This window comes from Aureobasidium subglaciale (genome assembly GCF_000721755.1).
Source record: "Aureobasidium subglaciale EXF-2481 unplaced genomic scaffold scaffold_18, whole genome shotgun sequence".
NCBI lineage: Eukaryota > Fungi > Ascomycota > Dothideomycetes > Dothideales > Saccotheciaceae > Aureobasidium > Aureobasidium subglaciale.
Window position 1 is genome coordinate 38,918 of NW_013566977.1, and position 26,181 is coordinate 65,098.

General features: G+C 50.2%; 15 protein-coding genes across 15 annotated transcripts; 6 read left to right on the plus strand and 9 right to left on the minus strand.

Annotated features, from left to right (window-relative positions):
• The first annotated feature begins 28 nt into the window (after window positions 1-28).
• Window positions 29-1,550, plus strand: AUEXF2481DRAFT_345660 (uncharacterized protein). The gene is made up of 3 exons (XM_013486211.1): window positions 29-460; window positions 510-710; window positions 762-1,550. The coding sequence occupies exons 1-3, from the start codon at window positions 133-135 to the stop codon at window positions 1,460-1,462; spliced, it is 1,230 nt and encodes a 409-aa protein (XP_013341665.1). The 5' UTR covers window positions 29-132; the 3' UTR covers window positions 1,463-1,550.
• Window positions 1,551-2,316: 766 nt separating this feature from the next.
• On the plus strand, window positions 2,317-4,250 carry AUEXF2481DRAFT_81651 (uncharacterized protein). Its single transcript, XM_013486194.1, has 3 exons — window positions 2,317-2,864; window positions 2,916-3,047; window positions 3,099-4,250. Exons 1-3 carry the CDS (start codon window positions 2,521-2,523, stop codon window positions 4,144-4,146), a joined length of 1,524 nt encoding a protein of 507 aa, XP_013341648.1. The 5' UTR covers window positions 2,317-2,520; the 3' UTR covers window positions 4,147-4,250.
• Window positions 4,251-4,806: 556 nt separating this feature from the next.
• AUEXF2481DRAFT_42211 (uncharacterized protein) lies at window positions 4,807-6,231 on the plus strand. Its single transcript, XM_013486112.1, has 3 exons — window positions 4,807-5,252; window positions 5,305-5,382; window positions 5,436-6,231. Exons 1-3 carry the CDS (start codon window positions 5,072-5,074, stop codon window positions 5,939-5,941), a joined length of 765 nt encoding a protein of 254 aa, XP_013341566.1. The 5' UTR covers window positions 4,807-5,071; the 3' UTR covers window positions 5,942-6,231.
• Window positions 6,057-7,256, minus strand: AUEXF2481DRAFT_6976 (uncharacterized protein; the record flags this gene model as incomplete). The annotated part of the gene is made up of 2 exons (XM_013486029.1): window positions 6,057-7,026; window positions 7,075-7,256. The coding sequence occupies 2 exons, from the start codon at window positions 7,254-7,256 to the stop codon at window positions 6,057-6,059; spliced, it is 1,152 nt and encodes a 383-aa protein (XP_013341483.1).
• An 874-nt stretch (window positions 7,257-8,130) lies between these two features.
• AUEXF2481DRAFT_31478 (uncharacterized protein) lies at window positions 8,131-8,737 on the minus strand (the record flags this gene model as incomplete). Its single annotated transcript, XM_013486073.1, has 2 exons — window positions 8,131-8,501; window positions 8,692-8,737. 2 exons carry the CDS (start codon window positions 8,735-8,737, stop codon window positions 8,131-8,133), a joined length of 417 nt encoding a protein of 138 aa, XP_013341527.1.
• Window positions 8,738-9,556: 819 nt separating this feature from the next.
• Window positions 9,557-10,213, minus strand: AUEXF2481DRAFT_6977 (uncharacterized protein; the record flags this gene model as incomplete). The annotated part of the gene is made up of 1 exon (XM_013486030.1): window positions 9,557-10,213. The coding sequence occupies one exon, from the start codon at window positions 10,211-10,213 to the stop codon at window positions 9,557-9,559; it is 657 nt and encodes a 218-aa protein (XP_013341484.1).
• Window positions 10,214-10,691: 478 nt separating this feature from the next.
• Window positions 10,692-11,123, plus strand: AUEXF2481DRAFT_6978 (uncharacterized protein; the record flags this gene model as incomplete). The annotated part of the gene is made up of 1 exon (XM_013486031.1): window positions 10,692-11,123. One exon carries the CDS (start codon window positions 10,692-10,694, stop codon window positions 11,121-11,123), a length of 432 nt encoding a protein of 143 aa, XP_013341485.1.
• Window positions 11,124-11,916: 793 nt separating this feature from the next.
• Window positions 11,917-12,853, minus strand: AUEXF2481DRAFT_346244 (uncharacterized protein). The gene has a single exon (XM_013486212.1). It carries the CDS (start codon window positions 12,448-12,450, stop codon window positions 12,097-12,099), a length of 354 nt encoding a protein of 117 aa, XP_013341666.1. The 5' UTR covers window positions 12,451-12,853; the 3' UTR covers window positions 11,917-12,096.
• Window positions 12,854-13,577: 724 nt separating this feature from the next.
• Window positions 13,578-15,470, plus strand: AUEXF2481DRAFT_6980 (uncharacterized protein; the record flags this gene model as incomplete). Its single annotated transcript, XM_013486032.1, has 1 exon — window positions 13,578-15,470. One exon carries the CDS (start codon window positions 13,578-13,580, stop codon window positions 15,468-15,470), a length of 1,893 nt encoding a protein of 630 aa, XP_013341486.1.
• A 75-nt stretch (window positions 15,471-15,545) lies between these two features.
• On the minus strand, window positions 15,546-16,679 carry AUEXF2481DRAFT_6981 (glycoside hydrolase family 43 protein; the record flags this gene model as incomplete). The annotated part of the gene is made up of 3 exons (XM_013486033.1): window positions 15,546-16,143; window positions 16,198-16,315; window positions 16,370-16,679. 3 exons carry the CDS (start codon window positions 16,677-16,679, stop codon window positions 15,546-15,548), a joined length of 1,026 nt encoding a protein of 341 aa, XP_013341487.1.
• Window positions 16,680-16,991: 312 nt separating this feature from the next.
• On the minus strand, window positions 16,992-18,024 carry AUEXF2481DRAFT_31483 (uncharacterized protein; the record flags this gene model as incomplete). The annotated part of the gene is made up of 2 exons (XM_013486074.1): window positions 16,992-17,727; window positions 17,783-18,024. 2 exons carry the CDS (start codon window positions 18,022-18,024, stop codon window positions 16,992-16,994), a joined length of 978 nt encoding a protein of 325 aa, XP_013341528.1.
• A 451-nt stretch (window positions 18,025-18,475) lies between these two features.
• On the plus strand, window positions 18,476-19,704 carry AUEXF2481DRAFT_346079 (uncharacterized protein). Its single transcript, XM_013486213.1, has 2 exons — window positions 18,476-18,512; window positions 18,660-19,704. The coding sequence occupies exon 2, from the start codon at window positions 18,770-18,772 to the stop codon at window positions 19,553-19,555; it is 786 nt and encodes a 261-aa protein (XP_013341667.1). The 5' UTR covers window positions 18,476-18,512; window positions 18,660-18,769; the 3' UTR covers window positions 19,556-19,704.
• On the minus strand, window positions 19,704-20,594 carry AUEXF2481DRAFT_345776 (uncharacterized protein). The gene has a single exon (XM_013486214.1). It carries the CDS (start codon window positions 20,384-20,386, stop codon window positions 19,853-19,855), a length of 534 nt encoding a protein of 177 aa, XP_013341668.1. The 5' UTR covers window positions 20,387-20,594; the 3' UTR covers window positions 19,704-19,852.
• Window positions 20,595-20,802: 208 nt separating this feature from the next.
• Window positions 20,803-22,924, minus strand: AUEXF2481DRAFT_6983 (uncharacterized protein; the record flags this gene model as incomplete). Its single annotated transcript, XM_013486034.1, has 3 exons — window positions 20,803-20,970; window positions 21,028-21,957; window positions 22,013-22,924. 3 exons carry the CDS (start codon window positions 22,922-22,924, stop codon window positions 20,803-20,805), a joined length of 2,010 nt encoding a protein of 669 aa, XP_013341488.1.
• Window positions 22,925-23,907: 983 nt separating this feature from the next.
• Window positions 23,908-24,533, minus strand: AUEXF2481DRAFT_67946 (uncharacterized protein; the record flags this gene model as incomplete). The annotated part of the gene is made up of 2 exons (XM_013486184.1): window positions 23,908-24,260; window positions 24,326-24,533. 2 exons carry the CDS (start codon window positions 24,531-24,533, stop codon window positions 23,908-23,910), a joined length of 561 nt encoding a protein of 186 aa, XP_013341638.1.
• Between the last annotated feature and the right edge of the window lie 1,648 nt (window positions 24,534-26,181).

Here is a 26,181-nt window from a genome sequence, read left to right on the forward strand (position 1 = left end):
TGAGTCAAAAGGGAACAAGCAAAGGTACCCCGCATCACGCCCTCTGCGAGAGTTGCGTGCGGCAAACACCAACCTGCACTATATATTATCAAAGACTTTCCTTCACATCACCAAGAGCTTACAAAATTCTCTATGCCCATCATGTCAGACATCAAGCCATACAACATCTCAGTCTCTCAAGCGAAAATCGACCGCTTGAAGCAAAAGCTCGCTGTAATCGATCTTCCAGATGAGCTCGATGACGCAGGCTGGCATTACGGCGCATCTCTACCCGAAGTCAAGAAACTGCTCACATACTGGCAAAACGACTATGACTGGCGCAAACACGAAGCAAAGCTGAACCAGCTTCCCAACTACATGACTGACATCCAAGTCGATGGGTTTGATGAGTTGCAGATTCACTTTGTGCATCAGAAGAGTGAGGTCAAGAATGCTGTGCCGTTGCTATTTTGCCATGGGTGTGAGTGTAAGCCCCCTTGATGTGAGAACGAGACTGATGAGCGGAACAGGGCCTGGAAATTTTACAGAGGTGTCCAAGGTGTTGCCCTTGCTTGCTGATACCAAGGGTGGTGCACCCGCTTTCAATATCGTCGCGCCTTCACTACCGAACTTTGTCTTTTCAGATGGCGTCAAGAAGCGAGGATTCGGTCTTGCGCAGTACGCTGAAGTCTGCCACAAGCTCATGCTGAAGCTGGGCTACAAGCGATATGGTGAGTACTGCTGCACCCTCGACGAAACACGGCAAAGCTGATTTTGTGCAGTGACTCAAGGCGGAGATTGGGGCTTCTGGATCACCAGGACAATGGGGAACCTCTACCCAGAGTCATGCAAAGCATCTCACGTCAACATGACTCCACCAGCCATCAACGCAGACCTGAAAGCCGCACTCAACGACCTCAGCTGTTTCAGCGCGCAAGAGCAAGATGCGCTAAAGCGACTAGCCAAGTTCCGCGAAGACGGCGCAGGCTATAGCCACGAACAATGTACCCGACCGCAAACACTCGGCTACGGTCTTTCTGATTCTCCAACTCTTCTACTCACCTGGATCTTCGAGAAACTCCACGATTGGAGCGACGAATATCCCTGGGCCCCCGACGAAATCCTCACATGGGTGAGTATGTATTATTTCTCCACCGCCGGTCCTGCAGCCAATATTCGCATCTACTACGAAGCCAAGCACGATGCTTCAGGCGCCGATTCTCTTGAAGCTATGACCAAGGCGACGGCCAAAAACCCAAAGGTCAAGTTGGGAATCATGTATAATTGGCGGGATATGGAGACGTCTCCAAAGGCGTGGGCGAGGCAGCTGGGGCCCGTAGTGTTCGAGAGCGAGAATGAGCGAGGGGGCCACTTTGCCGCTTGGGAGAAGCCGGAGCTTATGGCGAGGGATCTGAAGAAGATGTATGCGAGAGACGCGGAGGCTGCAGAGGGCTTGGGTGAGGCGAATGGCTACGATGACTGAAGCCTCGTCGACAGTCTGAGTGTAAGCTTGAGGGTGTGAGTGTGATGAACGAGACGCCGGCCATCAACTACACGTGATAAGATAAAATCGTTTGCACTACAGTGGAATCACAGCCGACAGTACTCCCAGCTTCTTCGAGGATGAAAATGATGCGATCATGAGCTGATGCTCGAATTCAAGGTCGCGCAGGAAGCTGTCGAGACAGCGTGTCTAAATATGCGTCACTGCGACCCTGAGAACCACATACCTTGATATAGCTAGACAGTATCAAGCCAGCCACCTCAACTTCGCTCGACGTGCAATGCAGGTCGATTATGAGCTGCGGAAAGGCGTGGACATCTCGTTGATCCCGGGTGTAATGTTGCAGAGGCCAGGCTTCTTCGTCCACGTTGCTGCAAATCTGGAAATGATCGTGTTTTGACACCTCTGCAAGCAAGTCATGGTCCATCATACGGAGAACAAGAGGGTACATGCTTGTTGTCGCCCACGGCTCTGCTTACCTATCCAGGGCCCTCGAGACGACGCCGCTTTTTCGTAATCAAACTTTCGTCTCGTCTTTTGCCAAGAACATCACGTGTCATTCTCTCTCAGCATTTCAGACAACACAATTTACCCCATGGCCGCTATAATTCCGGCCTTTTGTGGAGAGGACGAAGCCAGAGATACCATAATTCCGGCCTCGTAGGAACATCACTATTCACGATGCCGTAACTTTCTACTCTGGGGCATCACACAACGCATGTCACGAGTGCAAATGGCTCCAGCGCGTTTGTGATAGAGACCTTCGAAACGTGGCCAAAAGCGCGGCTGAGTAGCCTTATCGTCGCTTATGTAGGTCGACCTGACCTCGTCGTCGACGTACAGTCTCAAGGTGGGTCAAGGCCGGTATCTAGTTCCGGCCTCTGTAATCTGTGTGCTTATCGCAAAGGGAGTAACGAGGAATACTTCCGGCCTTTGCTATATAGTCGCTTCGTTTCGCACACGCTTCCAAATTTCCTTTCCATCACTCAGAAATTTGCAAGAATCTGATTTCCTTAGCATTTTTTCTGTCACCCATCATGCCTGGAATTATCACCCAGCCTACTTCTCTGTCTGTTCCTCATGATCCTTCTGAGCTTCCCGTCGGCTCTGATCCTTTCTTGATTACTGCCCAGAATGGATATCTTCCTACCCAGCTGCCCCTTCGTAGGCTGCCCAAGGCCTTTGATGCTTTGAGCGATATCCTCGATGACATGCCTATCCTCAAGGAAGACGGCACTCCGGGTCTTCTTGCCAACTTCAAGCTTGGTCCTCTGATTGACTCTGGAGCTCTTCCTGACCTCACCGATGAGATTGACAATCTTGTTGTCGAGAGTGGAGAGGTTGATATGCCTGCTATCACTGCAGCTTTCCGTGATTACTCGTAAGTCTCTTGGTTGACTGAGATTTATGGCAAGCACTGACATTGAATTAGCTTTGTTGCTTCATCCTACCTGCTGGAACCCTGCTGGCAGGTATACAGCAACAACCCCGATGATGGCTATGGCCTTGGTCGTCAAGTCCTTCCCAAGTGTATCGCTGGCCCTCTGGTCAAGTGTGCTGACATGTAAGCAATTCCCGGTCTAATCTCACACCATCATATACTGATAGTACACAGCCTTGACATCCCAGCTTTCATGTCGTACGCTGCTTCCTACGCCTTGTACAACTACTACCTTGTCGACCCATCCGCCGGCCACGACGACTACTCCAACATCCGTCTCATCCGCGCCTTCGAAAAAGGTCTTGATCCAAAGTCCTCCGAAGCCGGCTTCATCCTCACCCACATCCACATGGTAGCCCAAACCGGCAAACTCATCGAAGGCGCCGCCGGAGTCGTAGAAGCCATCTCATCAGCTCGCGCCTCCTCAGACTCTCACGCCATCCCCGACGCCAAAGCAGGCCTAACATCCATTCTTCGAGCCATGACGCTCATCGAAGCCAACATGGAGAAAATGTGGGCAAACTCTTTGCCTAAGGATTATATGACCTACCGCACCTTCATCTACGGCATCACCAATCAAAGCATGTTCCCCGATGGCGTGGTCTACGCAGACTGCTATGACGATAAACCACAATTCTTCCGCGGCGAGAGTGGTGCAAATGACAGCATCATCCCCCTCCTCGACCACGTCTGCGAAATCCCCATGCCCGAAAACCCACTCACGCAAATCCTACGCGAGTTCCGCCAATACCGCCCAAAACCGCACCGAGAGTTCTTGACCTCCATCCGCGAGAAAGCAGCTGATGTAGGTGTGCGCGACTTCCTCACAAATTCTGGCGATCTCGGTCTCGTGGTCTTGTATCTGCGTGTCTTGGATCATATCCGCAGTTTCCGCTGGCGTCATTGGCAGTTTACCAGGGAATATATCATCAAGCGCACTTCGCACCCTGTGGCTACTGGAGGCAGCCCGATCATTACATGGTTGCCCAATCAGTTGTCAGCGGTTATGCAATTGATGGAGGATGTGTGCAAGGGATCTGGACTTTGGGCGGTTCTTGCAGAGGGAGTCTGGAGTGGAGGCGGTGCTGAGGGTGATTTGAGCAAGAAGGAGTTTGAGTTGATCAAGGGCATTATGGATAATGCTGTTGATCAAAAGGAGAAACTCGCCAAGGAGGTTGCCAAGTATTGTCAGGATAGAGGTGTGGATGCTTTGAAGGTTTGAAAACGGTAGTGGAAAAAGATTGTTGGGTGTGCTTGCTTTTTATACTTTTTTTTTGGACTTTTGTTAGTAGTTTTGTTATTTTGAATGTAGTACTTGTTCTGGTCAATGTTGTTTCGGTGTCTTCTTGCGACGTTCCCGCGTGTGCGAGTCTGACACCTCCGCCATCTCAAGCTGCCGCCGGGAGTTGAAGAGGAGGCCTATTATTTTTACTTCTTCAACTCAGTACTCCACTTGTATCTGAACGGATTTGAATCGAAAAACAGATCCCTCTGCTGCAAGAAAATCGATCCTGTCTAGGTCTCTCTAGACTTGCAACTCCTGTTCCAGGGCTCAACGGCTATACCGTTGCGACAACTTTTCTAGAGCGGTCTCCAATCTCGAGCCGCATGTTCAGCCGCATCATTCGCATACCCTCATTTTAATTCTTGATTATTCGTATGTATGAGATTTGTAGTGCCTTGAAACATGGACCTCGCGCATCTTTGGGATGTTCACAAGAGTAAGACAAGGATGAACCGGTTCGTACAAGATCGTCTCTCATTAAACCCTGCTATACGAACAGTTTACTACAACCGTTGAAGAGGTAAAAAGCAAGATGCAGCATAGCATTACTACCACATAGCTATCCTACACTTCGCTATCTCTCCCCTATTCCCTTCTGCTTCCTTCTCACAGCCTCATTGCCATTCCTCAATTATCTTCCTAGCCTCCCCAAACGACTCTACCACCAAAAATGTCCATCACAAACAAATTATCCCTCGTTTCTCTTTTCATCCCTTTCGCCATCGCAGGACCCTCGGGTTTCGGTCATGCCTTCAGTTCAGGCCCCATAGCCGATGGAAACTGGATCCGTACCGCAAACTCCACCCTCATCGTCCCCGCCCCTTCTTTACCATAAAAAGGCTTGCTATCTCTTTGGGTAGGTATGGGTACCAGTAATGGCGACTTGATACAAGCACTCGTGGAAAGCTATAATGATGATGTTGATGCTGAGTGTGGGGTATTGGATGGGACGTGGTGTGCTTGGACGAGTACATTAGTGGCGGCTGGACAGCAGGGGGGGAAGCAAGTTGTTGTGAGGCAAGGAGATGAGGTTGGTATGAATTGTAAGTGTCATGCTCTAAATTGCTAGAGGGGGCAATGTGCTGACGAGAGGAGATGTATACAATGACCAGACGGGGAATTATGATCAATACGTGCTTCTGAATGGTAAAGTCGTTTCTACATTCTCGACTTGTAAGAATCTCCTTACATCCAATCAAATGACTTTCAGCTGACGCGATTCACAGCATCAGGTAAAGCACTCGGCTGGGGTACAGCAGAGGAATGCAACCAAGCACCTCCAGCCTATCCCTGCGGCCTCACTCCATCTCATACCTGGATAAACACCACCCTCATCCTCGATCAAGCACAGCCCGACTACTCCAACACTTTTGGCAACAACGGTGCTCAAGGTACCCTTACGACATCAGATGGCGGCAAAACATGGACGAGCGAAAACATCACAATCGAAGCATGGGACTTTACACCGTCTTGTCCTGAGGATGATGGTTATCAACTTACAACGCTGGACAGTAGTATCTTTAACATCACTTGTGGTACAGAGTTTGTGGGTGGAGAGCTTGGGGGGCAGAATTTAGGAAGTGTGCAAGATTGTACCACTGCTTGTGATGAGACGGAGAACTGCTTCTTTGCTGTTTGGGATGGGAAGAGCTATGGCTTGAAAAGTTCCGTCGCAGTAAAAGTGGCTAAAGATGGTGTGACCGCTGGGTCCCTGGTCTCGAAAGGATGTTGAGAGGTTGAGTGTTGCTCATAGTTACAGTCTTTTGGAAGCATACCGGGTGATTGATCGCCTATAAATTTCGTCGCTCTCAACCGATTGATGGCTGCTTTGTTTCTGGAACATCCAATCAAGACTTCACTGTCGAAACGATGGCCTTAGCCAAAGCATCCGCTCCCTTCATCAATCTCTTCGATAGCTCTCCTTTGCTTGAGAAATAGGTGTACACATCGAGGAAGTCTTCTACCATGTACCAGTCATGACACTTTCCCTCCTGAACGTCCAATCTTACGTCCACACCCGCCTCTCTCACTCCATCCACAAAGGCAACAGCATCGTCCAATAACACATCATTCGCTCCAATACCCACCCACACTTTCTTCGGCAAGATGGTCTTCCATTGCTTCTCAGGCCTTGGTTGCGTGAAGTTGACCAGATGCTTGTTCGTCTTGTCGTAGGAAGCAGGCATGAATTGATATCCATCGTCGATGAGATCCGAATGAATCAGATAATCAACCTCTTGATTTCTTACAAAACTTCCTTCTCTTGAACAGCGGAGATCTAGCCATGGCGCTACGAAGAACGCTCCAGCTTCTGGTTTCTCTGTCCCGGTTTCGTCTAGATCGTGTAGGAGACATAGAGCCAAATGTGCACCTGCTGAATCTCCCAGTACTGCAATTTTTCCAGGCGAGATATCTTGATCCTCAATCAGGTAGTCGTATGCAGATCTTGTCTGATGTAGCTGAGTTGGAAACTTCGCTTCCGGAGCTAGTGAGTAATCGAGTCCAAAAACTGCAACATTGATTCCCTGTGCTTTGGCAATTTCCGCAACACGCAAGAAGACTGCTAGAGCTTGTGCCGGATGGCCAATCTTGTATGCACCACCGTGGAGATATAAGATCACGATGTCGCATTCTTGGGGCGAGAGTGGCGTGCTCATGGGTGAGCCCCTGCAGATCCAGTGGCCTGAGAAGTTCTTGCCGTCCACTCTCTTATAAAGGGAGGATTTGTTTGAGCCGAACCGACAGGATCTGCTAAATAATGGGCCGACGGCGTGGCCTGTCAAGCGTAAGATCGAGAGTGGTGTCCAAGGTTGTGCTCTTGTGTTATGTTAGTGGTGTTTTTGGTCAAAGCGACCCGAGACGTACACGCGAAGTAGGGTACATATGAGATCGGCTTTCACGCTGAGATTCTTCTTTGGTGTGAACAGTCTTCGGACAAGTACACGAATCAGAGTCAGAGGCAATAGAGGAATGAATACGAAACATTGCAATTTCTCCATCAAGGTTGATGACTTCACGTCTGGATTAGCTTCAAAGACGGCGGCCATTATGGCGTCTTGATCTGGAAGTATCGCGATCTCGTGAATGTTTCAGTCTACCAGAGCTATCACTGAGGCGGAAAATAACCCATATATGTAGGAAGACATCAATATTTGAGGCTGAGTGCTCAGCTGAGCTGTTGCCCGCAAAATGCAGGACCTCGGCACCGTTTCCCGCCCGTTGCTGTTTCGTAAATCTAGACCATGCAGCCACCTATGCGGGCTGAAGCTATCGTGAACACTGCAGGAGATATTGCTTAGCTAAAATACTTTTGGTCTGGTATCGTTGTACCTCAGCTGAGCAGGAACCCGGACATTGCAGGATACAAGGCTTAGGTTCTTGCTCTACTGCAGCTCAGCTCTGCCGAACCTCAGCTCTGCCGTACCACAGCTGAGCGACCCAGACATTGCAATCTCGTGCAACTCTTTGCTTGATCATTCGATTCAAGATTTCGTCATCGAGAGCACAGAGTCAGCGTAAGCTCTGCCGCCAGCCATCATACCTTTGGGCAGACTCCCAGTCGTCATGAAATAGTCACTCAAGTCTGGTCCATCGTCGAGAAACTGCCACAGATGGCCCTTGTTTTCTTTCTCCTCAAACTGAACCCTTATGCCGTCTTTTCTAAGTACGTCGACAAATGCCACAGCGTCGTCGTAGAACAGATCATCGTTGCCCACTGCGACCGAGACCTTTTCAGGCAAGATATTAGTCCATGATTTGTTGTCTGGTCGCGGACGTAGGAAGTTGATGATGTGCGGCAGCTCTGCCTCGCGGTGGCTTGGAATTGCCCTCGTACCCCGCATTCGCAGTCAGGTCGCGTACCAGGTAGTCTTTTATTCTGTTTGTGATGAACGAGCCATTGCTGGAGCAGCGTAGATCTATTCAAGGGGACACCATGAAGGCCCCACCGATAGGCTTGGGAAGTGTTGATCCGACTAGAGCAGAGTAACAAGATAAGACCATGTGTCCGCCAGCCGAGTCGCCTTGTACAGAGATTCTGGCTGGGTCAAGCTTCATATTTTCCAGTAGATAGCGATAGCCAGCAACAGCTTGGTTGATTTGCGTAGGCCATTTGGCTTCGGGTGCCAGTGAGTAGTTGAGGGCGAAAACGGCTATCTCGGCTGCGATCTCCGCCACACGTAAAAATGAGTCAAGCGGTGTTGCTGGACGCCCTGTTTTGTAGCCTCCTCCTTGGAGGTAGTAGATGACCAACTCGCACTGTTCAGGTTCCCTCGGTTGCTCAGGGGGCACCCCTGGAAAACCAGTATCCTGCAAACTCGGGAATCAACACTTGTTTGACGTTGGCGAATCGTGTCGACTGCTTTAGTCTTCCCTCAGACCTTGTGCCTATGGCGCGCAATAAGCTAAGGGAAACTACCCATTGAACCCTTGATACCGTCAGTGATTGAAATTTGAATCAACATGATCAGACTCTTCACTTACGCTCGGAGATAAAACTGCACAAGGTCCTTCTTGAATGAGATACCATTGTGTTTCTGAACAAGTCTTCTGAGAATAACTTGCTTCAATGTCCAAGAAAAGAAGGGCAGGAGCCGAAAACTTTGTGATTTTTCGAGTAGCGAGACTTGGCTTGGATTGGATTTATGCTCGGTCAGCGCCAGACTGATCCCTGCTGATGTTTGTCAAAGCTTCACATAAGACCATGACAACTTTCTTACCATATCTCCAGCAGCCAGCGTAATCTTGAACGTCCTCTTGTCATCTGACTTACTCGCGGAAGTCGCAATCTCGACAATATGCTCCCCACCTTCAACAACCTACCGCAAGCTTGCCTCATCATTCTCGGAGAACTCATCTCGCATAAACTTGATACTGAATGGGCCAGTCTCTCCAGCTTTCAATTGCAACTTGCTGAAGCCTACGAGCTTTCGTTGTATTCTCAATCCTGCTGCATCTGCAGGAGGTGTCATGAAAGCCTGGACCACCTCACTGCCATCAACCTTCCCGGTATTTTTGACGTTGGCAGAGGCAATCCGGGTCAAATCCGCTTCGTGATGCGTCGCGTCTGGAGAAGAAGTAAGATTCCCGTTGCTGTAGTCAAAGCGGTGTAAGACAGGCCATGACCGAATGGAAACAGTACCGTGTCTGGGAAGTGATCGTAGTGACAATATCTAGTAAAGCTGCCTTCTGCATAGTCGACTTGAAGTTTCTCCGTGTCACCTGGGAAGTTACAATACGCTGGTGTATCCTCAAGGCTCTCAGGAAAGGTGACAGGAAGACGCCCGCTAGGATTGACAGCACCTGTCAATACGTCAACAATGGCATTTCCAGCTTCTTGACCAGGGAATCAGGTCTGGATGACAGCTTTGACACTGGAAATCCATGGCGTGACTACCGGAACGCCAGTTGAGATAACGACGATTGTGTTAGGGTTTGCCTCGGCCACAGCAGCGACCAGTTCATCCTGTGAATTGTTGACAGGCAGATTCGTAGAGTCCATGTCGCGATCTTCGGACTCCCAGGCAGTCGTGTTACCAACAAAAGCAACAGCGACCTCTGCATTCCTAGCAGCTTCGACGGCTGGAGCAAGCAAGTCACTTTCGACAACTGATTGTTCCATGAGCCCGAGAGAGATACCCATGGCACCATTGCGTAAGAGAAAGCCAGAGGTATTGGGCGACTGCCTTACCTCGAGTTTGGAGAGACAAGACCTTCCTTGTCCAAAGGTGAACGACTCTCTTGTACCTTCAGCATTTTCCTGGAGGAAAGCGACTGGGTCTACGGTGTCACCTTCGGTACAGGCAACAAGAGTGTCATTGATGCTAAGAGTCGCGAAACCGATGGAACTCAATTCGAGCTGGTGGCAACCACTTTCTCCAGGCGTATATATGCCCTCGAGAAAGACTCGACTTGAGGGCGCTTGTCCAAGACTCATGTAGCGGCAAGCTTGAACAGTTTGAACACTATCGACCTTGTTCGGATCTTCCAGACGGTACTTCGCCATGGTCAATCCTGGTCTTCCTTCTAGGTCAAGCAGATTTCTCGAGAGTATCGGGAGGGTCCGATGCAAATGTGCACCTCCGGCGTAGAGAAGGGCTGCGTGTGGTTCAAACGCTCTCGAGAGCGCTTCATATGGTGTGATTTAGTAATGTGCGTTCACAGACGCTGAACCTCCTCCATGAGCCAGACATTTTTTGGCCAAGCCCAACACTGCTATTTTCTTGATCTTATCAGACTTTAGTGGTAGAATGTGGTCTTTGTTCTTCAGTAGGACAATACCATCAGCTCCAGCCTCGCGTATGATTTTGGAGTGCTCGGGACAGTTAATTGCGCGCTCTGCAGATGATTTGGGGTTGTCGGGAAGAACATCCCCCATGTACTTCGCTGATGGGAGTCGTGGGGTGTACCTTGCAGGAAAATTTCTTACCGGTCTTCCCCTCGTCGCTTATCAGACACTGGGTCCAGCTTATTTCTCGGACGTCATGCCACTTAAACTCCGAGGCTCAACAACAGCTGCGACCATCTTCACTATCACCTTCGGACAGTTCCTCTCATATGTGGCCCTGAAGCTGACATCTCCCACACCTGGGCCTGGGTCATATCAGAATATGTTCGCCGTTCAGTGGGGCTTTGCTGCCGTAAGCTGCATCGGTCTCTACTTCATCCCTAAGTCGCCATACTTCTTCGTGTCGCGCGGCAGACCGGACAAAGCCCACAAGAGTATCGCCAAAATCTACGGCAAGGATGCGGATGTCGAGGGTCGTATCGCTGATATTATGACTGCACTTCGTCTGTATTCGGAGGGAGAAAAGACATCTTCAGGTCTTATGGCTTGCTTCTCCAAGCAGCATCGACGAAGAACACTCATCACTTGCGGCGCCTTCACACTCGCCTCGCAAAGTGGTTCGACTTAGGTCGTTGGGTTCGTCGGATACTTCTTACAGCTGGCTGGCAAAACTCCTGATCAAGCCAACACTCTGAGTCTGGTCATCATCGGTATGAACATGGTAGGTAACATGTGTTGCTGGCCTCTCATCGAGAAGTTTGGTCGTCGTTCAGTAATACTCTACGGTTCCGTCACACTGTCGACCCTACTCTTCCTCATCGGCATCCTCGGTAACGTGGCCAACTCGAACGCTGTGCAGGCACAAGTGGTTTTCATGGCTCTTTAGGCCGTCGCCATTTCCGGCAACTGTAGGCGGTGTAGTATGGCCGCTCGCTACCGAGCTTCCTGCCTCATCAGTCAGAAATGCGACGCTCGGCCTCTGCATCATGTGCAATGGTCTCGGCATAGCACTTTGGGGTTTTGTCCTGCCATATCTCGTCAACCCTGATCAGGCCAATCTGGATGGCAAAGTTGGCTTCATCTTCGGCGCTTTGATGGCTGTCTCTGTCATCTATACTTTCTTTCTAGTCCCTGAAACTAAGAATCGGAGTTATAGGGAGACCGATGAGTTGTTTGAAAGCAGAGTTTCGCTTCGTCGTTTCCACAAGACAGACCTCGACGCAGCAGAGTTTTCGGATTGACTTTGGGCACCGGAGTGATGACTGTCGAATGAGATTCCATACTCCAAAATAAATCGATAACGACATCAGTCTTGATCGGTTGAATGTCCTAGCTTCCAATCTAGCAGCTTATCGCTTACGATGGGGCTGCATTCTGACATTTCCCGCTTCTTCCTTACTGAGTCACATTGGCCCCCTTTCGAGCATTCGTTGTGATGATTCGCTATACGGACTGGTGTGTCTAGATGGTGAAATCGTCGGCCAAATTTCTTCTCAAGCTAGACTTAAGCGTAGTCTGCCAATGTGTGCGAGGCAAAATATGATCTTGCAGAATTGCTAATCATGCTTGGCTGGAAAGGCGACCATCCGAGGCTCGGGATATTATATAGTCACAGTCGAGAAGAATGGTAGGGTCGTCAGATTGTATACACGTCTGAGGATACGAGAGCCTTCTGCAATTCCGAAAAGTACTCCAAATAATGCCGTTCCAGTGATGAGTTGCAGAGTGTGATAAAGTTGGTCAGGTGTGGACTGCGCGTATTCGGTAGGATCAGTGTCCCAAAGCCTTAGAAGTTCGCGCACGTGAGAAACGCCTTCGACGATCATGAAGCCAATGACACCAATAACACCTCTCTTATAGTTGAAGCCGACATGCGCGTTCATGGGAAAGGCGTAGGCTGTGAGGGCGTAAAGTACGCCCATGGACGAGAACGTCTTAAGTGTTTCGAGACGCATGGTCACACTTGACAAGGCAATTTAATTTGATGTTGATGCGTGTGAATTGGCGGAGGTCCTCATGTTGGTGTCTAGCGACGGGAACGTGCAAAAGTGACAGTTTTCGCGCGCCAAGACGCGGCCAAACGCTTTCCCGACAGAAGCTCTAATTACGCATACAGCCTATGCAGTTTCATCATCAAGTTTTCATCGCGTCTCTCGTCTGTTCCTGAGGCTTGGAAGTTGCACGATTATCTATCAGACAGCTCGAGCCAGTGAAATGTGTCTTGCGTACAAGGCAAGCAGTGTTTCGATGTAGGTCTGTGACCAACGAGACGAAAGGATGTCTCCTTCTCCGCAGGACAGAATGTGTTTAAAGATGCTTTCCCGAAAGCTTCACAAGAGGATGAATGTGGCTACCATCCGATCGCCCACATTCCCGCCCTTGCGATCAGTCTCATGATGCTCTGCATCACCAGTACGCTGACCGGCGCGCCAAATATCCAGCAGAGGAAGACGGCTCGGGCGATGACCATGCTGATACAAACTAGGAGAGTGCCATTCTTCCAGGTACCCAGATCGCGCCGGAGTTTTGTGATGGCTCTGACATGAGATGATCCTTCCACAACCATGTAGGCGCCCAACGCGAACGCGCATAGTCCATAATTGAACGTGGAGTCCCTGTGCACAGTGGTGATGCCAGAGACAATGAGCAACAAGGACGCCATGCACAGCAAGTTTCTGTTCGTATTCTTCTGCCTCGCCTTAACGAAGTCTCGCAAATCAATGGAGGACTCCTTCACGTCCCGCGGTAAGAGTAAGACTTCATGGGTCATGTCGATTGTATTGCATTGAGTGGCAGCAGGTCGCGTCACCATGCGAAACTTTAGTGGTCTGCGTGAGGAGATGGTAAATGTTTTGGCCTACTCAAATATCGCTGTCGGTATCGAGTATGTGTTCTAATGGCGGTCGACTTTCATGTCATAAAGGTGCAAGGTGTCGATTTTCTCGCGCCAATACACGTTGCCAACAAAAGAACAACGAGTGCACGGGCGTTTGTTCTCGCGGCGAAGTTCCCCCGGCGAAGCTGCTCCTGTCAATTGAACCATTTTCATCATCATCGTTCATTATCTTCTTGCCCAAGTCCAATGACAGATGCATCGTCGCAAGTGAACTCGCATCTCACACCTCAAGAGCAGGAAGGAGCTGGACAAGATGTTGACGCTCGGCCTACGAAGCGTGCTCGACGCGAGTCGCAGGATCGGCAACGTCGCGAGATTGGCCTCATGAGGCAGAGCGATGGCGCAAATGCACCAAGTTTTGTAGGCAGCTCGAGCGGCATTCATTTTGTTCGCTCCGTGTATCAGGCATTGACCAAGTCACGAGTGCAATTGCCGCCTCAGACTCCAAATCAGAATATGGTGCCTGGCGAAGAAGACCAACTTGACGAAGCGACACCTTATAGCTCAAAAAGGCTATGGTCTCCCACCGAGATTGATGAAGCCTTGGAGGGTAGTCCGAGTCTTGATTTTGAGGACTTACAAACGTGGAGCGAGAGTTACTTCGAGAATTGGCATACTGCTTATCCTTTCATTCATGCGCCGACCATACTCGAATATCTGGAGCAAGACGTCAGCTCTAATACTTTTGCGAATCTGCGTAAGCAGCATCCGTCACGCTTCATCATCGTTCGCTCCATCATGTCAATCTCTCTGGCCGACCGCAAGCAGTCTGGCTATGCCACTGAGCGCAAAATTTTTGCTGCCCTCGTCTTTACGTCATTCAAAGAAGCCATGGAGAGCGTTCAGGATATGCTGTTTATGCCATCTACCATTGAATCACTGCAAGCTGTTCTCTCGGTACAACTCTTCTTGGTTTCGATGCTACGTCTGAATGGTGCTTCAAAACTTGGTGGCATGATTGTACGCATGGCCTTTCAGCTGGGGTTGCATCGATGTGCGAAAAGGTATCATGGATTCGACACGGAGCAAGCTGAGCTTCGCCGCCGACTATTCTGGACAATTTACTGTATTGACCGCCATCTCTGTCAATCTCTGGGGTTGCCCTTGACTATTCGCGACGACGACGTGGATGTCTGCTACTTTGACGAAGAGAAGCACGCGCCGCCTCATTCACGTCGAATGGTCATGGATGACCGCCTCAGAATGCTGAATTTCCTTACCAAGCACGCTTCAATCAAGGGTCAAATCATGGAGCTCCGCAATAAATCCATCCACCAACGTTCGGCCAGTCGAGATCTTGCTACATCCATCGCAGCGAACATTGAGAAATGGGCAAACGACCTGCAATACACGCTGGAAGCTGCCAAGTACAATGAGGCTGACGACTTCAACAAGCTACATGAAGTCGTTCTCTCAGTCTTGCAGCATGAGTCGGTCATCTCCCTCAATCGACCTCTGCTGGCATTGGAGAAGCACTCGCCAGAATATATGGCAGCTCTTCAGACGTGTATACGTGCATCTAGGTCTATCATCTCACGACTGCACGATTACCTCATAGCCACGCCATACTCATCTGTTCTGCAGCCACCTCTACTGTGGCCGTCTTTGACCTGGTGTGTCTGGATGAGCGCTTTTATTGTGCTTCACGCCGCGATTGAAGGCGAGATGCCGAAGCCGGTCGCGAGAAGGCTTGCAGATCAAAGTGTCGAGATTCTTAGACATCTTGCACTCAGAGGTAGTGTATGGCCAAACGTCTGCGCCGTCGCCATCAACGACTTGTTCTTGCGCCTACTTCTCGACTCCGCTGCTCCAACACCGCAGTCACCGCTTGCAGATACACACTCTAATTTGCCCCATGTCTTGAACTCGGCAGCACAAAATGAGCAGAGTAACTTGTTCAACCATGCTGCCAATGTCACTGGACCTTCGCCATCAAACTTCGAGCCGCACTTGGCTATACCGTGGTTGACCGGATCAGACGCTGCAGCAGCTACTAGCAATAACATTTTCGAGCAGTTTGATATCCCTTTTTGGATGGGAGATGATCAATACACATCGCTTATGAACTTTGATCTCTGATTTGGGCAAACACTGCAACACTTCGATGGTCTATAAAGTCTACTCTCTTTCGTAATCTTCTCTTGCGCCGAAAGCTCATGCAGGATATTTGGCAGCGACCGCATTGTACTCCTTCTGTGTCAAGGGCGTGACAGACCCATGTTTCAATCCCTTGGGAAAGTTGGGATAGTTTGAAGCCGTCCAAGCACCACTCTTTGCAGGATCAGTAGACTGATACGAAACATACTGAGTGTAATCATCCAAGAGGAGATGATACAGTCCGGGTGTAACGTTATCCGCAAAAGAAGCTGGACCCTCTCTCGGACTCTCTGGCCTCACGTATCCTGGGGTACGGCTCCACTGTCCAAAAAGACCACCAGTGGTGGTTTCCACGTAGACTTGGTTCACAGTCTCGTTCTTTAGGAAGCGCGCGAAGTTGTTGGCTTTTCCGAGGTATTGGAATTCTTGGTCGATGAGCGGTGTATCCGACAGGGCAAGATAATCTTTTGCCGGCGCAAAGGTGACAAAATCTTTGGTTGTCGTGTAGCGAATACGGTCAAGAGATGCACTGCCAGTATGTTTGGTATCCGAATCGGCATAGAGGCGAGAAGACCAGAAGACGTAGAATTGAGATGTTGCGTCGTCCCAAACGGCAGAGGGCGCCCATGTCATTCCAGCATTTGCACTCTCGACCCTGCAGACTTGTCAGTGCTAATCGAGCTGAACTCATGGATTGGGCAGGGCTTACGTGCGAAGACTGGCCGCAGACCAATTCACCAAATCTTTCGAACTCCAAACCACAATACCACGACTTCCTGTTCTTGTCGCAGCATCCCAATTAAAGCCCGCAGCATTGATATCAAGATCTACCCTTTGTCAGCAACTTCTTCTACACTCTCAAGCCTCAAAATCTCATTCACCAGTAGCGATCATGTAGTATTTCGTCCTTGCGCTATCATGAGCCAAGAAGACATCTCTCACACCTTTTGTGCCCACAGTTGACTTCAACACTGGCTGCCCTTTGTTCAAGAAGGAGAAGCTACTGGCGTCATTGCCTTTGGAGAGGTGGAATTGAACAGCTGGTGTGACATCTGAGAACGTGGAGACGAGGTAGCCGACGAAGGGGTCTGCACGAGGTTGTAAAGAGGATGAAGCAGGAGCGGCTAGAGTGATGGGAAGTGTAGCGGCAGCGAAAGCGCTGAGGGTTGTGATGGAAGTGAGGAAATGCATTTTTGTCGTTCGCATGTGTGTGGTACTCTCGATAGAGGGTTACAGGTTACAGGTATCTTTTATCCTTGATCAAAGCCTTTGCCAACATGTATGATGCATGTTCGCCCACAAGCGAGCGGATGAAAGCCCTCTCTTCTAACGAGGGGCCCCGCAAAAACCTCCGCAAAGTGCTGTAACGGACCGAGCCCTACAAGATCGGCAGGGGCGTGGAACCCATCACCAAGTGTTTCGGGTAATTCTTGTGTTTTGACTCGGGTGGAGAGCTTTACGGTACGGTTGATTTGGTGTGTGCTCGGCTGATGACTGGGAAGACTAGAAATACTTCCGCGAGTGCAATGCGCTCAATCTCTTGGCTTCGCTGGGCGGCGCTGCTTCGGAAAGGGTAGGTGCGTTTCTGATAGTTGCGGCATTTGGACTGACGAAAATGGTTGTCTCCAAGACATGTTGGCCCAAAGGAGACTCGTACCCTGTGCTATGTCTGGTGGCATTAGACCCGAGCTGCAAATTGGCGGCGGTGTGTTGAGGTGTTCGGATAGGCCAATGAGCTTGTTGATCTGCCCTCTGACTTGTGGTGCCTTGAGAAATCGATGCTGCTGCTACAGGAGCTTGAGGAGGCGGCGTAGCAAGAGCTTGTCTTTGTGTGTCTGTCATGGCAGCTTTTCGTCGTTTGGTCGCTGGTCCGAGTTGATCGCGCACCGTGGAGTCGCCAGACATTCGCGACAGCTCGGTCTCTGCGATATGGGTCGCAGCTCCTTCCTGGTCGTGCAGACCGTCACTTTTTGCCAGCTTATATCGCATCCACTCGACTTGCTGCGATTCATTTCCCAGAGGAAACGCCTTCCAATTCTCCACATTTGCCAACCGTATCTCATTGAACTCAAGCTCTCGTGGTCGTTCTGATAACGCAGATAATGCGTGAACAGGCTCTCTGACTTCCCTCACTCGTTGTGCTTCCAAAGCATGTAAACTCGAAAGAGCTTGCAGCAACGCAGCTTCTGTTTGCGCCAGGCGTTCTTCGATCTTCGCAATGTATCCGGAAGGGAGGCCCCTGCATATCATCATTATTTTCTGTACCCAGTGGGTATGTAAAGATCGGTGCTCACCTCTTGCTAGTGCCAGGGTACGTGCAAGTTTGACTCGCGTGCACGCATTGCGAGCATGTTGGGCTGTGAGAACTCAGATCTGGTTTGTGATTTGACTCCGAGATGGAAGTTCGGCTTACATGTTTCTGTCGCACTGCACGAACGAATAAGAAAACATCAAGCTCTGCGGAGATATACTCGACGCCTACCTTTCGCTTTTTGGTGCGGCAAATCTCGCATGCGATTGGCGAGAACTCACTCATCCTTTCACTGGCAATTCAATATAAGCACAACGCGTTGTCAAATCTGCTAATGTGAGTAGTGATGAAGGTGGAGGTAGCGGGATGTGTTTGTGCGATACGGGTGGGCGGAGTTGCGTTTCTCCGACGCCGATAGCTGTTACTCTCACGTTGACTCTGCATCGCGTCAGGGAGAAGCGCATCCACAGTCTGCTTCGCGGAGTTCACCTACAGACTCCTCCTGCGTCCGACAGTTGATGTACGCCTTGCGCACTGCTTATATCGACTTTGGTAAAGGCTGTCGTTGGCTGAATACCCTTGCTATGCAAGAAAGTGGGCTAACACGCTAAAAATCAGATGTGAAAATAGTCTGTACAACTGCTGTTTGCTCAAACTTACAGCATCGCTGTTGATAAGTGCGAGAACAAATCGTGTCATGCAAGGCAGTTCCGCTGTTACTAAAGACGCTTTGAGACTTGCGATATGGCACTGCAGGCCACTTACGTATAAATGTAATCTTGGGGCCTCGTGGTGTTCCAGAAAAACATCTCCTCTTCGTCGGGACCCGGTTGGAAGAGTTAAGTACTTGTGTTATAAATTTCCTACCACTTTCATCGCACCAGCCAGTAGAGACCATGATTTCTGACCACCCTGCCCAGCAAAATGGCCACTTAACCCCTCCTCCGGAGCCACCTCCCTAAATCTTCCACAGAGCCGCCTCATGACGAGTTTTTCCCACTCAAAAAAAGAAGCCAAAGGTTAAATCACAATGCCGCCAACACCCCCCTCTTTCGGTGACTTGCAATACTGGAACACGCGTTTCAGCAAGGAAGATGAATTTGAATGGTTAGCAGATTTTACGGCTTTGGAGCCATGGTTGAGAAGAGCAATTGGAAGTTCTGGTGATGAGAATGAAAGAGAAAGGGATGGAAAGGGCAAACGAGTCTTGCACATTGGTTGTGGTACTTCTGCTTTATCGGCGGCGCTGAAAGAGCTAGTTAAGTCTCCGCGACAAATCCATAATGTTGATTATTCGGATGTGGTCATTGAACGACAACGACAACGAGATTTGACGAATACTGGTGAAGAGGCTAGTAAATGGTCGACTTTGGATCTGTTATCATTGGCGCAGGTTGAGGAGTTTAAGAAACAAGGAAGATACGACGTTATCATTGACAAGTCGACTTCTGATGCCATCTCTTGTGCGGAAGATGTACATGTCGGTCTACCTTATCACATGAACACGGCAATGGAGCAGGGCTCTTCACTCGCGATCTCCGGACATACTCAGGTGTACCCCCTCGTCATCCTCGCCATTCATCTGGCCTACCTCGCAACGCCTGGCTGTCAGTGGATGGTCCTGAGCTACTCTGCCTCACGCTTTTCATATTGGGAAGACGAGAGCCCTCAAAGATTGCCACATCCGACTCAACTCTGGAAAATGGTTCGCCATGAAAAGATTGAGCAGCCTCAAGACCCTAAGGATACTGTTCACAGACCACCTACAATGCATCATCTCTACATCCTGGAAAGAACAGAAACGCCATTGGGATGATGGCAATGAAGGATTCTGAACAACAGGACCCTCTGGGACATGTCAAACTCGCACACTCACACATCCAAGATGAACACAGATGGAGCGGTACAGACCAAACGATCGTCTGACTCTGACCCACAAGGAGGAAGAGAAAGCAGCGGCTCGCTCTCTGCCATGTCAAGCGAGCTCTGTGGCCTCTCACATATATATTGCCTGGCACGAGGTGGACTTGGGGCAGAGACGCCAGCCACAACGATGCCAGCCCCTCCCGTTGGGATACAGTCTCGACAGCAACACCGAACCTGGCGACACCGATCACCTTCCAATGTACGAGGGCATCAACCTCAACCAGAATATGAAGCACCGTGCGCATGAGCGACGGGCGAAAGAGCGAGGCGCATTGACGGTCAGACGTTGTTGTAACCAGTAGGCTTGACCTTTGTTCTTCTCTGCCAGAGCCAGATTTCCTACCTGTATCGCTGCGCGATGACTATCTGTTGCAGGTGATTTGGCGAGAGGAGGGAGCGGGAGCAGTGTGGGCGTCGCTGACAAGCCTGATACTCCGAGCTCGAGTCGGAGGCTTCGGGCGGACGAGCTTCGGCAGTACCGTATGGGGCGTACCTTCCGCCGGAACGTCTTGTGCACTGACGGGTGCGCACTTACTCCTATCTTATATTCGAGATCTCGGCGGTGAGACACAGTGCATATGCGCAAAGCACTTGTAAGTAGAGGGTGTGATTGTGATGCTCTGTTCTGAACTCGCCAGAGTCGTGGAACAATTTGCGGCGAGACCGTCGGCTGCGGCGTCGAGTGCACGGGCCACACACAGTAGCAGACACGACACACCATACCATTTGCAAATTCATATTTGGAGGAATTGTGTAAGTGGAGGATACAATCTTGACCAGTAGTGTACGAGCCTATCTTTTGCTTTTGTCGTTGCAGAGGATCGCGTTGTTGAGCTGCCCAGATGGTGGAGAAGCGAATTCACCTCCAAGATTTCCGATCATTGTTTGCTCAAGTAACTTTCTATCTCCAATCGATGCATCTTTATACAATTATTTCCAGGTGTGTTGCACTAGCAGATGCCAAAAGATCTGTGTGCTGTGATTATCAGAGCTCGCCTCCGATTTTTTCCAAATCTTGACCTCAAGTCCCCCATGAACCACCCCCTCTGGACCAAATTTTCGTTCCTCGCAGACACAGACAGGTGACAGTATGATAGAACGTGTCTACTCGGATGCCAAAGACCTAAACGTATCTCTCTAGTGGCTGGGCTTCGTTCTCTGCAAGCGCAGACAAGTAGCGATGTTGTAGAAGATGTCTACATTGTTGTAGACACCCCCGAAGGCTGCTTGACAAGGGCCCTGGGCGAACACAGGGACGTCAGTGAGCGAGTGGACTCCCTGGTCTGCGCTGACTGGTAATGTGCCCTGGATGAACAGTTAGGTTATTGTGATTTTAAAAATGTTAAACAGGAAAAAGCTTACGTTCACCAAGAAACCGGTAACAGCATCAATGTAATTGACATAATAGTTATTACTGCTGAATCCGGTGACGTTCAGGGCAGGAATACGAGGTCCGTTCTTGTGAACACGGTAGTTCTCGCGGTGGTCAGGGAAAGTGGCAAGGCCGGACTGCAAAGTGTAACGAGGGTCCCAGTTGACTGGGAAATCGACACCAGCACTGTAGACGAGGTTCTGATCGCTGCCGATGGGTGCAGAGCGGTTGGCTACCATGTACTGGGAAAGGCCGGATTGTTCGTATGTGCCAACTGCGTCTCTCTTTTTTCTGTCACCACTTTGTGCATCCATGTATTTTGTGTCGACACCACCAGTAACATCGAAACCGTGTCCGTGGTCAGCTGTAGTTACTATTAAAGTTTCATGTAGTTCTCCAATGTCTGCAAGGTGTTGAAGTGTTGCCTTAATGGTATCATCAAGTTCAAGAAGTTCGCCGAGTGCGCGATCATAATCCAGGACGTGCATCATCTTGTCGATAGACGCAGCTTCGGACATGAGGAAGAAACCCTTGTCTGGAGAACGCTTGTGAAGAATATCAATAGCTTTGATGGTCATCTCCTTCAGACCGGGCTGGTCGGTGGCGGTGCCGTTGCTTCCAGCGGGGTCGGTCTTGGAGATGTTGAGGTTCTTCTTGTAGACGTTTCTGTCGAGCCACTTGGCCATATTAGAGACGGAGAAGATACCCAGAGTGCGCTCGGTAGTGGGTGCAGCTTGAAGAGCAGTGTTGTTCAGAACAACGTTGTACCCCTTGTTTCTGAATTCTTGGTAGTAGTCCTTGCCCTTGAAGGACTTGCTGCTTGGGATGAACTGCTCGGCACCACCGCCGAAGAGAACATCGGGACCGCTCCAAGAAGGCCAGGTGTAGTTGGTAATGCCGTTGAGGAAAGAGTCGACAACCTAAATTGTACAAGGTCAGCTTGATGATTTTTGAGGAGGCCTGGAAGTCACTCACGTTGCCGTATTGGCCTCTCGCCCTGGTGTGAGCAGTCAGAGCACCAGGTGTAGCATCAGCGATGAAGGCGGTAGAGACGATTCCGATAGCACCGCCCCTGACCTCGTGGAACAGCTCAGCGATAGACTGGATCTTAGGGTCGTCAAGCGGGTCGGGCGAAGAGTCAGCGTAGACACCGAGAGCGTTGACGGAACTCTTGTGACCAGTGTAAAGAGCGGTAGCCGAGTTGGCAGAGTCGGTAATGAACGAGTCAATCGAGTGAGTCATCTGATGACCCAAAACAGGGAACTTGTCCATAGCCATGCGGGTTTGGTACTTGCCATTGACACTCTGGTGGGCGATCAGACGTGCAGCAGTGACCATGTTGGTGGTCATGCCATCACCAATGAACAAGATGACATTCTTTGCCTTCTCCATCATCTTAGTGTCTCTGACAGTCCAGTTGGCCTGAGTGACGCTACCATTGGCGTATGTCAGGGTAGCGATGTAGTTGCCAGGCTCATACAAAGCGACCTTGCGGTAAGCCTTTGCAGCAACCTTGACCAAACTGGGTGTCTTTGCAGCTTGTGCGAACAAGTCCTCATACCAAGTGAAGTTCCATCTCTCAATTGCTGGCTCTGCGACCTTGAAGAATGAAGCTGCGTTGTGGCAGTCCTTCTGCTGGCCGTCTTTGGCGATTGTGAAGGTGAATTTCTCGTCGGGGAGGGTGTATCCGGGGACAACTTCGGAGCCATTCTGAGGGGCGTGAGTCTCGAGACGAATGTCAAACCATTGCCCAGGCAGGAAGTCAGATTGGTCCGGCGGAAAGATGCAACCAAGAGTTGGGCAAGCTCCCAGACGTTGGAAGGTTTGTGCTGTAGCCTGGCCAATGACGGCAGCAGTGCATACCACACAAGCTGTGCTGAAGCGCATCTTTGCAATGTACTTTTCAGGGAGAGAACAAGAGGAAAATCACAACAGAGAAGTGAGCTACGATGTTTTTCCTGCATGGAGCTCGAAGCTATACATACTTTATACCGAGCATTCACTTTACCGAGGAAGCTTCCTATGTCGGCTCACTCGTAAACAAAACAGCCAATGAGCACAACAGCTCTTCCCATGCAGGCAAAGATTGACGCCTTCACGCTGCTATCGCGTGGTGGGCGACGCGAGCAACATCCATCACGACGTTCCTGCCGCATATCGCCAAGTAGAGAGGCGTTTGCGGCGTGGTCTTGTCAAGAAGAAAGTTCAAAGGATGTTGGAGAGATTTGGCAGAAGAAGTGATGTCTGTCCGCCAAAAGGGTGCAACGGGGCAGGGTATGCCAAGTCTTGGCAATGGCGGGTTTGATGGAGTAGGGTTGCTTGTCGTTTTGTGGGAGAAGCGTTTCGAGCCAATCGTGTCTAGCACGTTGCTCTGCCTGCATATCGACCTTCCATGTTGGATGGGCGGCTGGATTCTGTAAAGTTGTGAGGCTTGAAATGGTGGGCATGTCACTGCTGCGCGAGAATTGCTTTATGTTGCCATGCGGATATGCGTGCTTGTACCTGATCTGCCAATTGGCCAATGTTACGTGCTGTGGAGCTTCTCCTCGGTTCGATGAGCTCCGCCGTGCTTGCAATATGATAAAATGGCTGGTCTGTCGATGAGGTTTCGCTTCATCTGGAACTCCTTTGAACGAACTAAATAATGTGGCACTGCAATTTTTTCGTGAATTACTCCTCGCTCTGTTAGATCACATGGCCATCAGAGAGGTTGAAGCTCGCGGAAGTCGCACAAGTAGACTGCGCAGGTTCGAATTTGTTAAGATGATGCGTTTGACTGATGTCGTGTCCAGCCTATAGGTATACATGGGGAAAGAGAACAGAGAGAAGCGGTAGAAATAGGGGAGAAGAAAGAGAGAAGTGAAAAAGATCTAATCAAGATCTGGGAACTTTCTCAAGAAATGACTCGGGCACTCATAACCACCAGGGTTGACATCCAAGTACTTCTGGTGGTAGGCCTCTGCATCCCACCATTCGCCAGCGGGCAAGATCTCAGTCGCAATCTTGCCTTGCTTCCACCACTGCTCTTGTACCTTCTTTGTCACATCTCTCGCGATCTTCTCTTGCTCATCGTCGTGGGTGAAGATGCCACTGCGGTACTGGCTACCAACATCGGGGCCTTGACGGTCTTCGGTCGTAGGGTCGTGCATCTTGTAGAAAAATTCGAGCAGCTTCTGGTATGAAACTTTGTCAGGGTTGTAGTAGATCTGGAGAGCTTCGGCGTCTATCATCAAAATATTAGTATGTCGCATTTTGATCTTATTCTGTCGCAAAAGGAGCAAAACTCACGTCCAGTTCTTCCAGTACAGACAGCGCGGTAGCTTGGGTCCTTTGTGTCGCCGCCAATGTAGCCGACTCTGGCATCCAGTACGGCGTCCTTGGGGAAGTGGTGGCGGTACATGTGCTCGACTCCCCAGAAGCAACCAGCTGCTACTGTTGCCTTTTGAGTGCCTTCAGGGACAGAAACGGCGCCAGGTCCCTCAGGTCCGAAGCGCATGGTTGAGGAAGTGAAGGGGCGAGAGAGGCGTGCGAAGAGAGAGTTCATGATAGGCGGTGTCGCAATCGCGATGGCGATGAGTAGGATGAGTGTGAGTGGTTTCGTGTTTGCGGTATAGCGAGTTTGTGGTATGCGGCTGCTGTTTTGAAGCGACTTTCAAATTCAAATGTGGAAAGAGGCAGGAGCGACGGTAGAATGGTTATGAGTGTTCGCCTTTGCACCTTCCAGAAACGATTGATCACACGAAGCTCTTGCTTAGCTAACCACCTTGAACAGCGTCATGGACTTGGACCCTCAATTGCCACCTGCTTCGTTCGCCTCGGCTTCTGGAACTCCGAGCCTTGGCAGGAACTCGTCGGGCACCGGTGCGGACTATCAAAATCCTGGTCCCTCGACCTTTGCGATACGTTTGACATGGGACGTGTACGTATACTCTGGTCACGCTTACGCTCTTACTCGATTGGTGAGACGACTCATCCATCACAGTCTCGAATCTTAGCTGCAACCCTTCACCAATGGTAATATCACAAGATCTCGACGACCCTCAGTAGCTGTGACTTGCAGAAACACTTGAGCCGCACATCTGGACAGCGTGGGTGACACTTGCTCGCGGATCATCTGCGATTATCTCTATGGTGCTCTCTTCGTCCTGTTCCACGTTACGTCGTCTTTCATTTTCTTCTCGAGTGCTCTTGCTAGAATTTCCAACACGAAGAGTCTCAGTAAATTTCAAGCAGGGTCATGCCCCGAGCAACAAATCTTGACCGTCCTAAGTTCCAATCTCTACCCCAACCCCACAAATCCATCAAACTCCGACCCCTCCCGATTCTTTTCCGCTGCGCATCTACTACTCGAGTACAACGTTACTTCGATCTCAGCAATCGTGTTCATACTGATCCTGATCCTTTGACGCTGTCTCAAAAGCTTCTGTATACAGCTCTACAGCTTGAGGTCCTCTGCTGCATTCCCAGTGCCAGCTTCTACTGCCGGGTACACAGCAACATCATCTTTGTACATGCAATGGCGCCTGACGGGCACTTTCTATCATGTACAACACCATAGCCTCTTTGCAGATCTGCACAGCGGTCTTCCGAAATATAGTCCCAGAGGCCGAGTCACAATTAAGCTCCTCCTATCCCGACATGACCCCAAGTGTACCCCATTTCGACCTGGTACCACGTTGCATCAAGTCCCGCTTGGTCAGAGGAGCCGTTTACTTGTCTTCTAGTCATGGCATTAAGTCTTTATCATTTTGATCTCGCGGCCTAGCACCTCATCTTGTCTCCAGGGTTGATGCTGGCATCACCGTCGCTTCCCTAGGAGCTCAAATCTGATACCCTAGACCTGGAATTGAGCGAACGCCAGTCCTGCTGCAATGCCTCCACATTAGATGCGTCCGAACGATAAGATACAAGTCTCTGTACAACTCTGTCATGAGATGCGCGGAGATGAATGAGGTTTCAAGCCGGATAATCGATTGTGCCCACATGGCTTTTGCGACAAAGGTACAAGACAAAGCGTCATACGAGACAATAGTGTTAAGCAGGGTCATGGCCAGTACATCAATAGTTTACGGTCCAAGCTTTCGTTTCTACCCCAGTTTCGCAGTCTATTCGGATTTGCTTACCCTTTTCTACCCCCCCCCCCC

Bases quoted from the DNA above. Each gene is read 5' to 3' on its own strand.
- AUEXF2481DRAFT_345660 (XM_013486211.1), top strand. From the start codon at position 133: ATGCCCATCATGTCAGACATCAAGCCATACAACATCTCAGTCTCTCAA. The intron at 461-509 runs GTGAGTGTAAGC...TGAGCGGAACAG, and splicing joins GTTGCTATTTTGCCATGGGT to GGCCTGGAAATTTTACAGAG. The intron at 711-761 runs GTGAGTACTGCT...GATTTTGTGCAG, and splicing joins GCTGGGCTACAAGCGATATG to TGACTCAAGGCGGAGATTGG.
- AUEXF2481DRAFT_81651 (XM_013486194.1), top strand. From the start codon at position 2,521: ATGCCTGGAATTATCACCCAGCCTACTTCTCTGTCTGTTCCTCATGAT. The intron at 2,865-2,915 runs GTAAGTCTCTTG...ACATTGAATTAG, and splicing joins GCAGCTTTCCGTGATTACTC to CTTTGTTGCTTCATCCTACC. The intron at 3,048-3,098 runs GTAAGCAATTCC...GATAGTACACAG, and splicing joins CTGGTCAAGTGTGCTGACAT to CCTTGACATCCCAGCTTTCA.
- AUEXF2481DRAFT_42211 (XM_013486112.1), top strand. From the start codon at position 5,072: ATGGGTACCAGTAATGGCGACTTGATACAAGCACTCGTGGAAAGCTAT. The intron at 5,253-5,304 runs GTAAGTGTCATG...TGACGAGAGGAG, and splicing joins AGATGAGGTTGGTATGAATT to ATGTATACAATGACCAGACG. The intron at 5,383-5,435 runs GTAAGAATCTCC...CGCGATTCACAG, and splicing joins CGTTTCTACATTCTCGACTT to CATCAGGTAAAGCACTCGGC.
- AUEXF2481DRAFT_346244 (XM_013486212.1), bottom strand. From the start codon at position 12,450: ATGCGTCTCGAAACACTTAAGACGTTCTCGTCCATGGGCGTACTTTAC.
- AUEXF2481DRAFT_346079 (XM_013486213.1), top strand. From the start codon at position 18,770: ATGCCGCCAACACCCCCCTCTTTCGGTGACTTGCAATACTGGAACACG.
- AUEXF2481DRAFT_345776 (XM_013486214.1), bottom strand. From the start codon at position 20,386: ATGGTGTGTCGTGTCTGCTACTGTGTGTGGCCCGTGCACTCGACGCCG.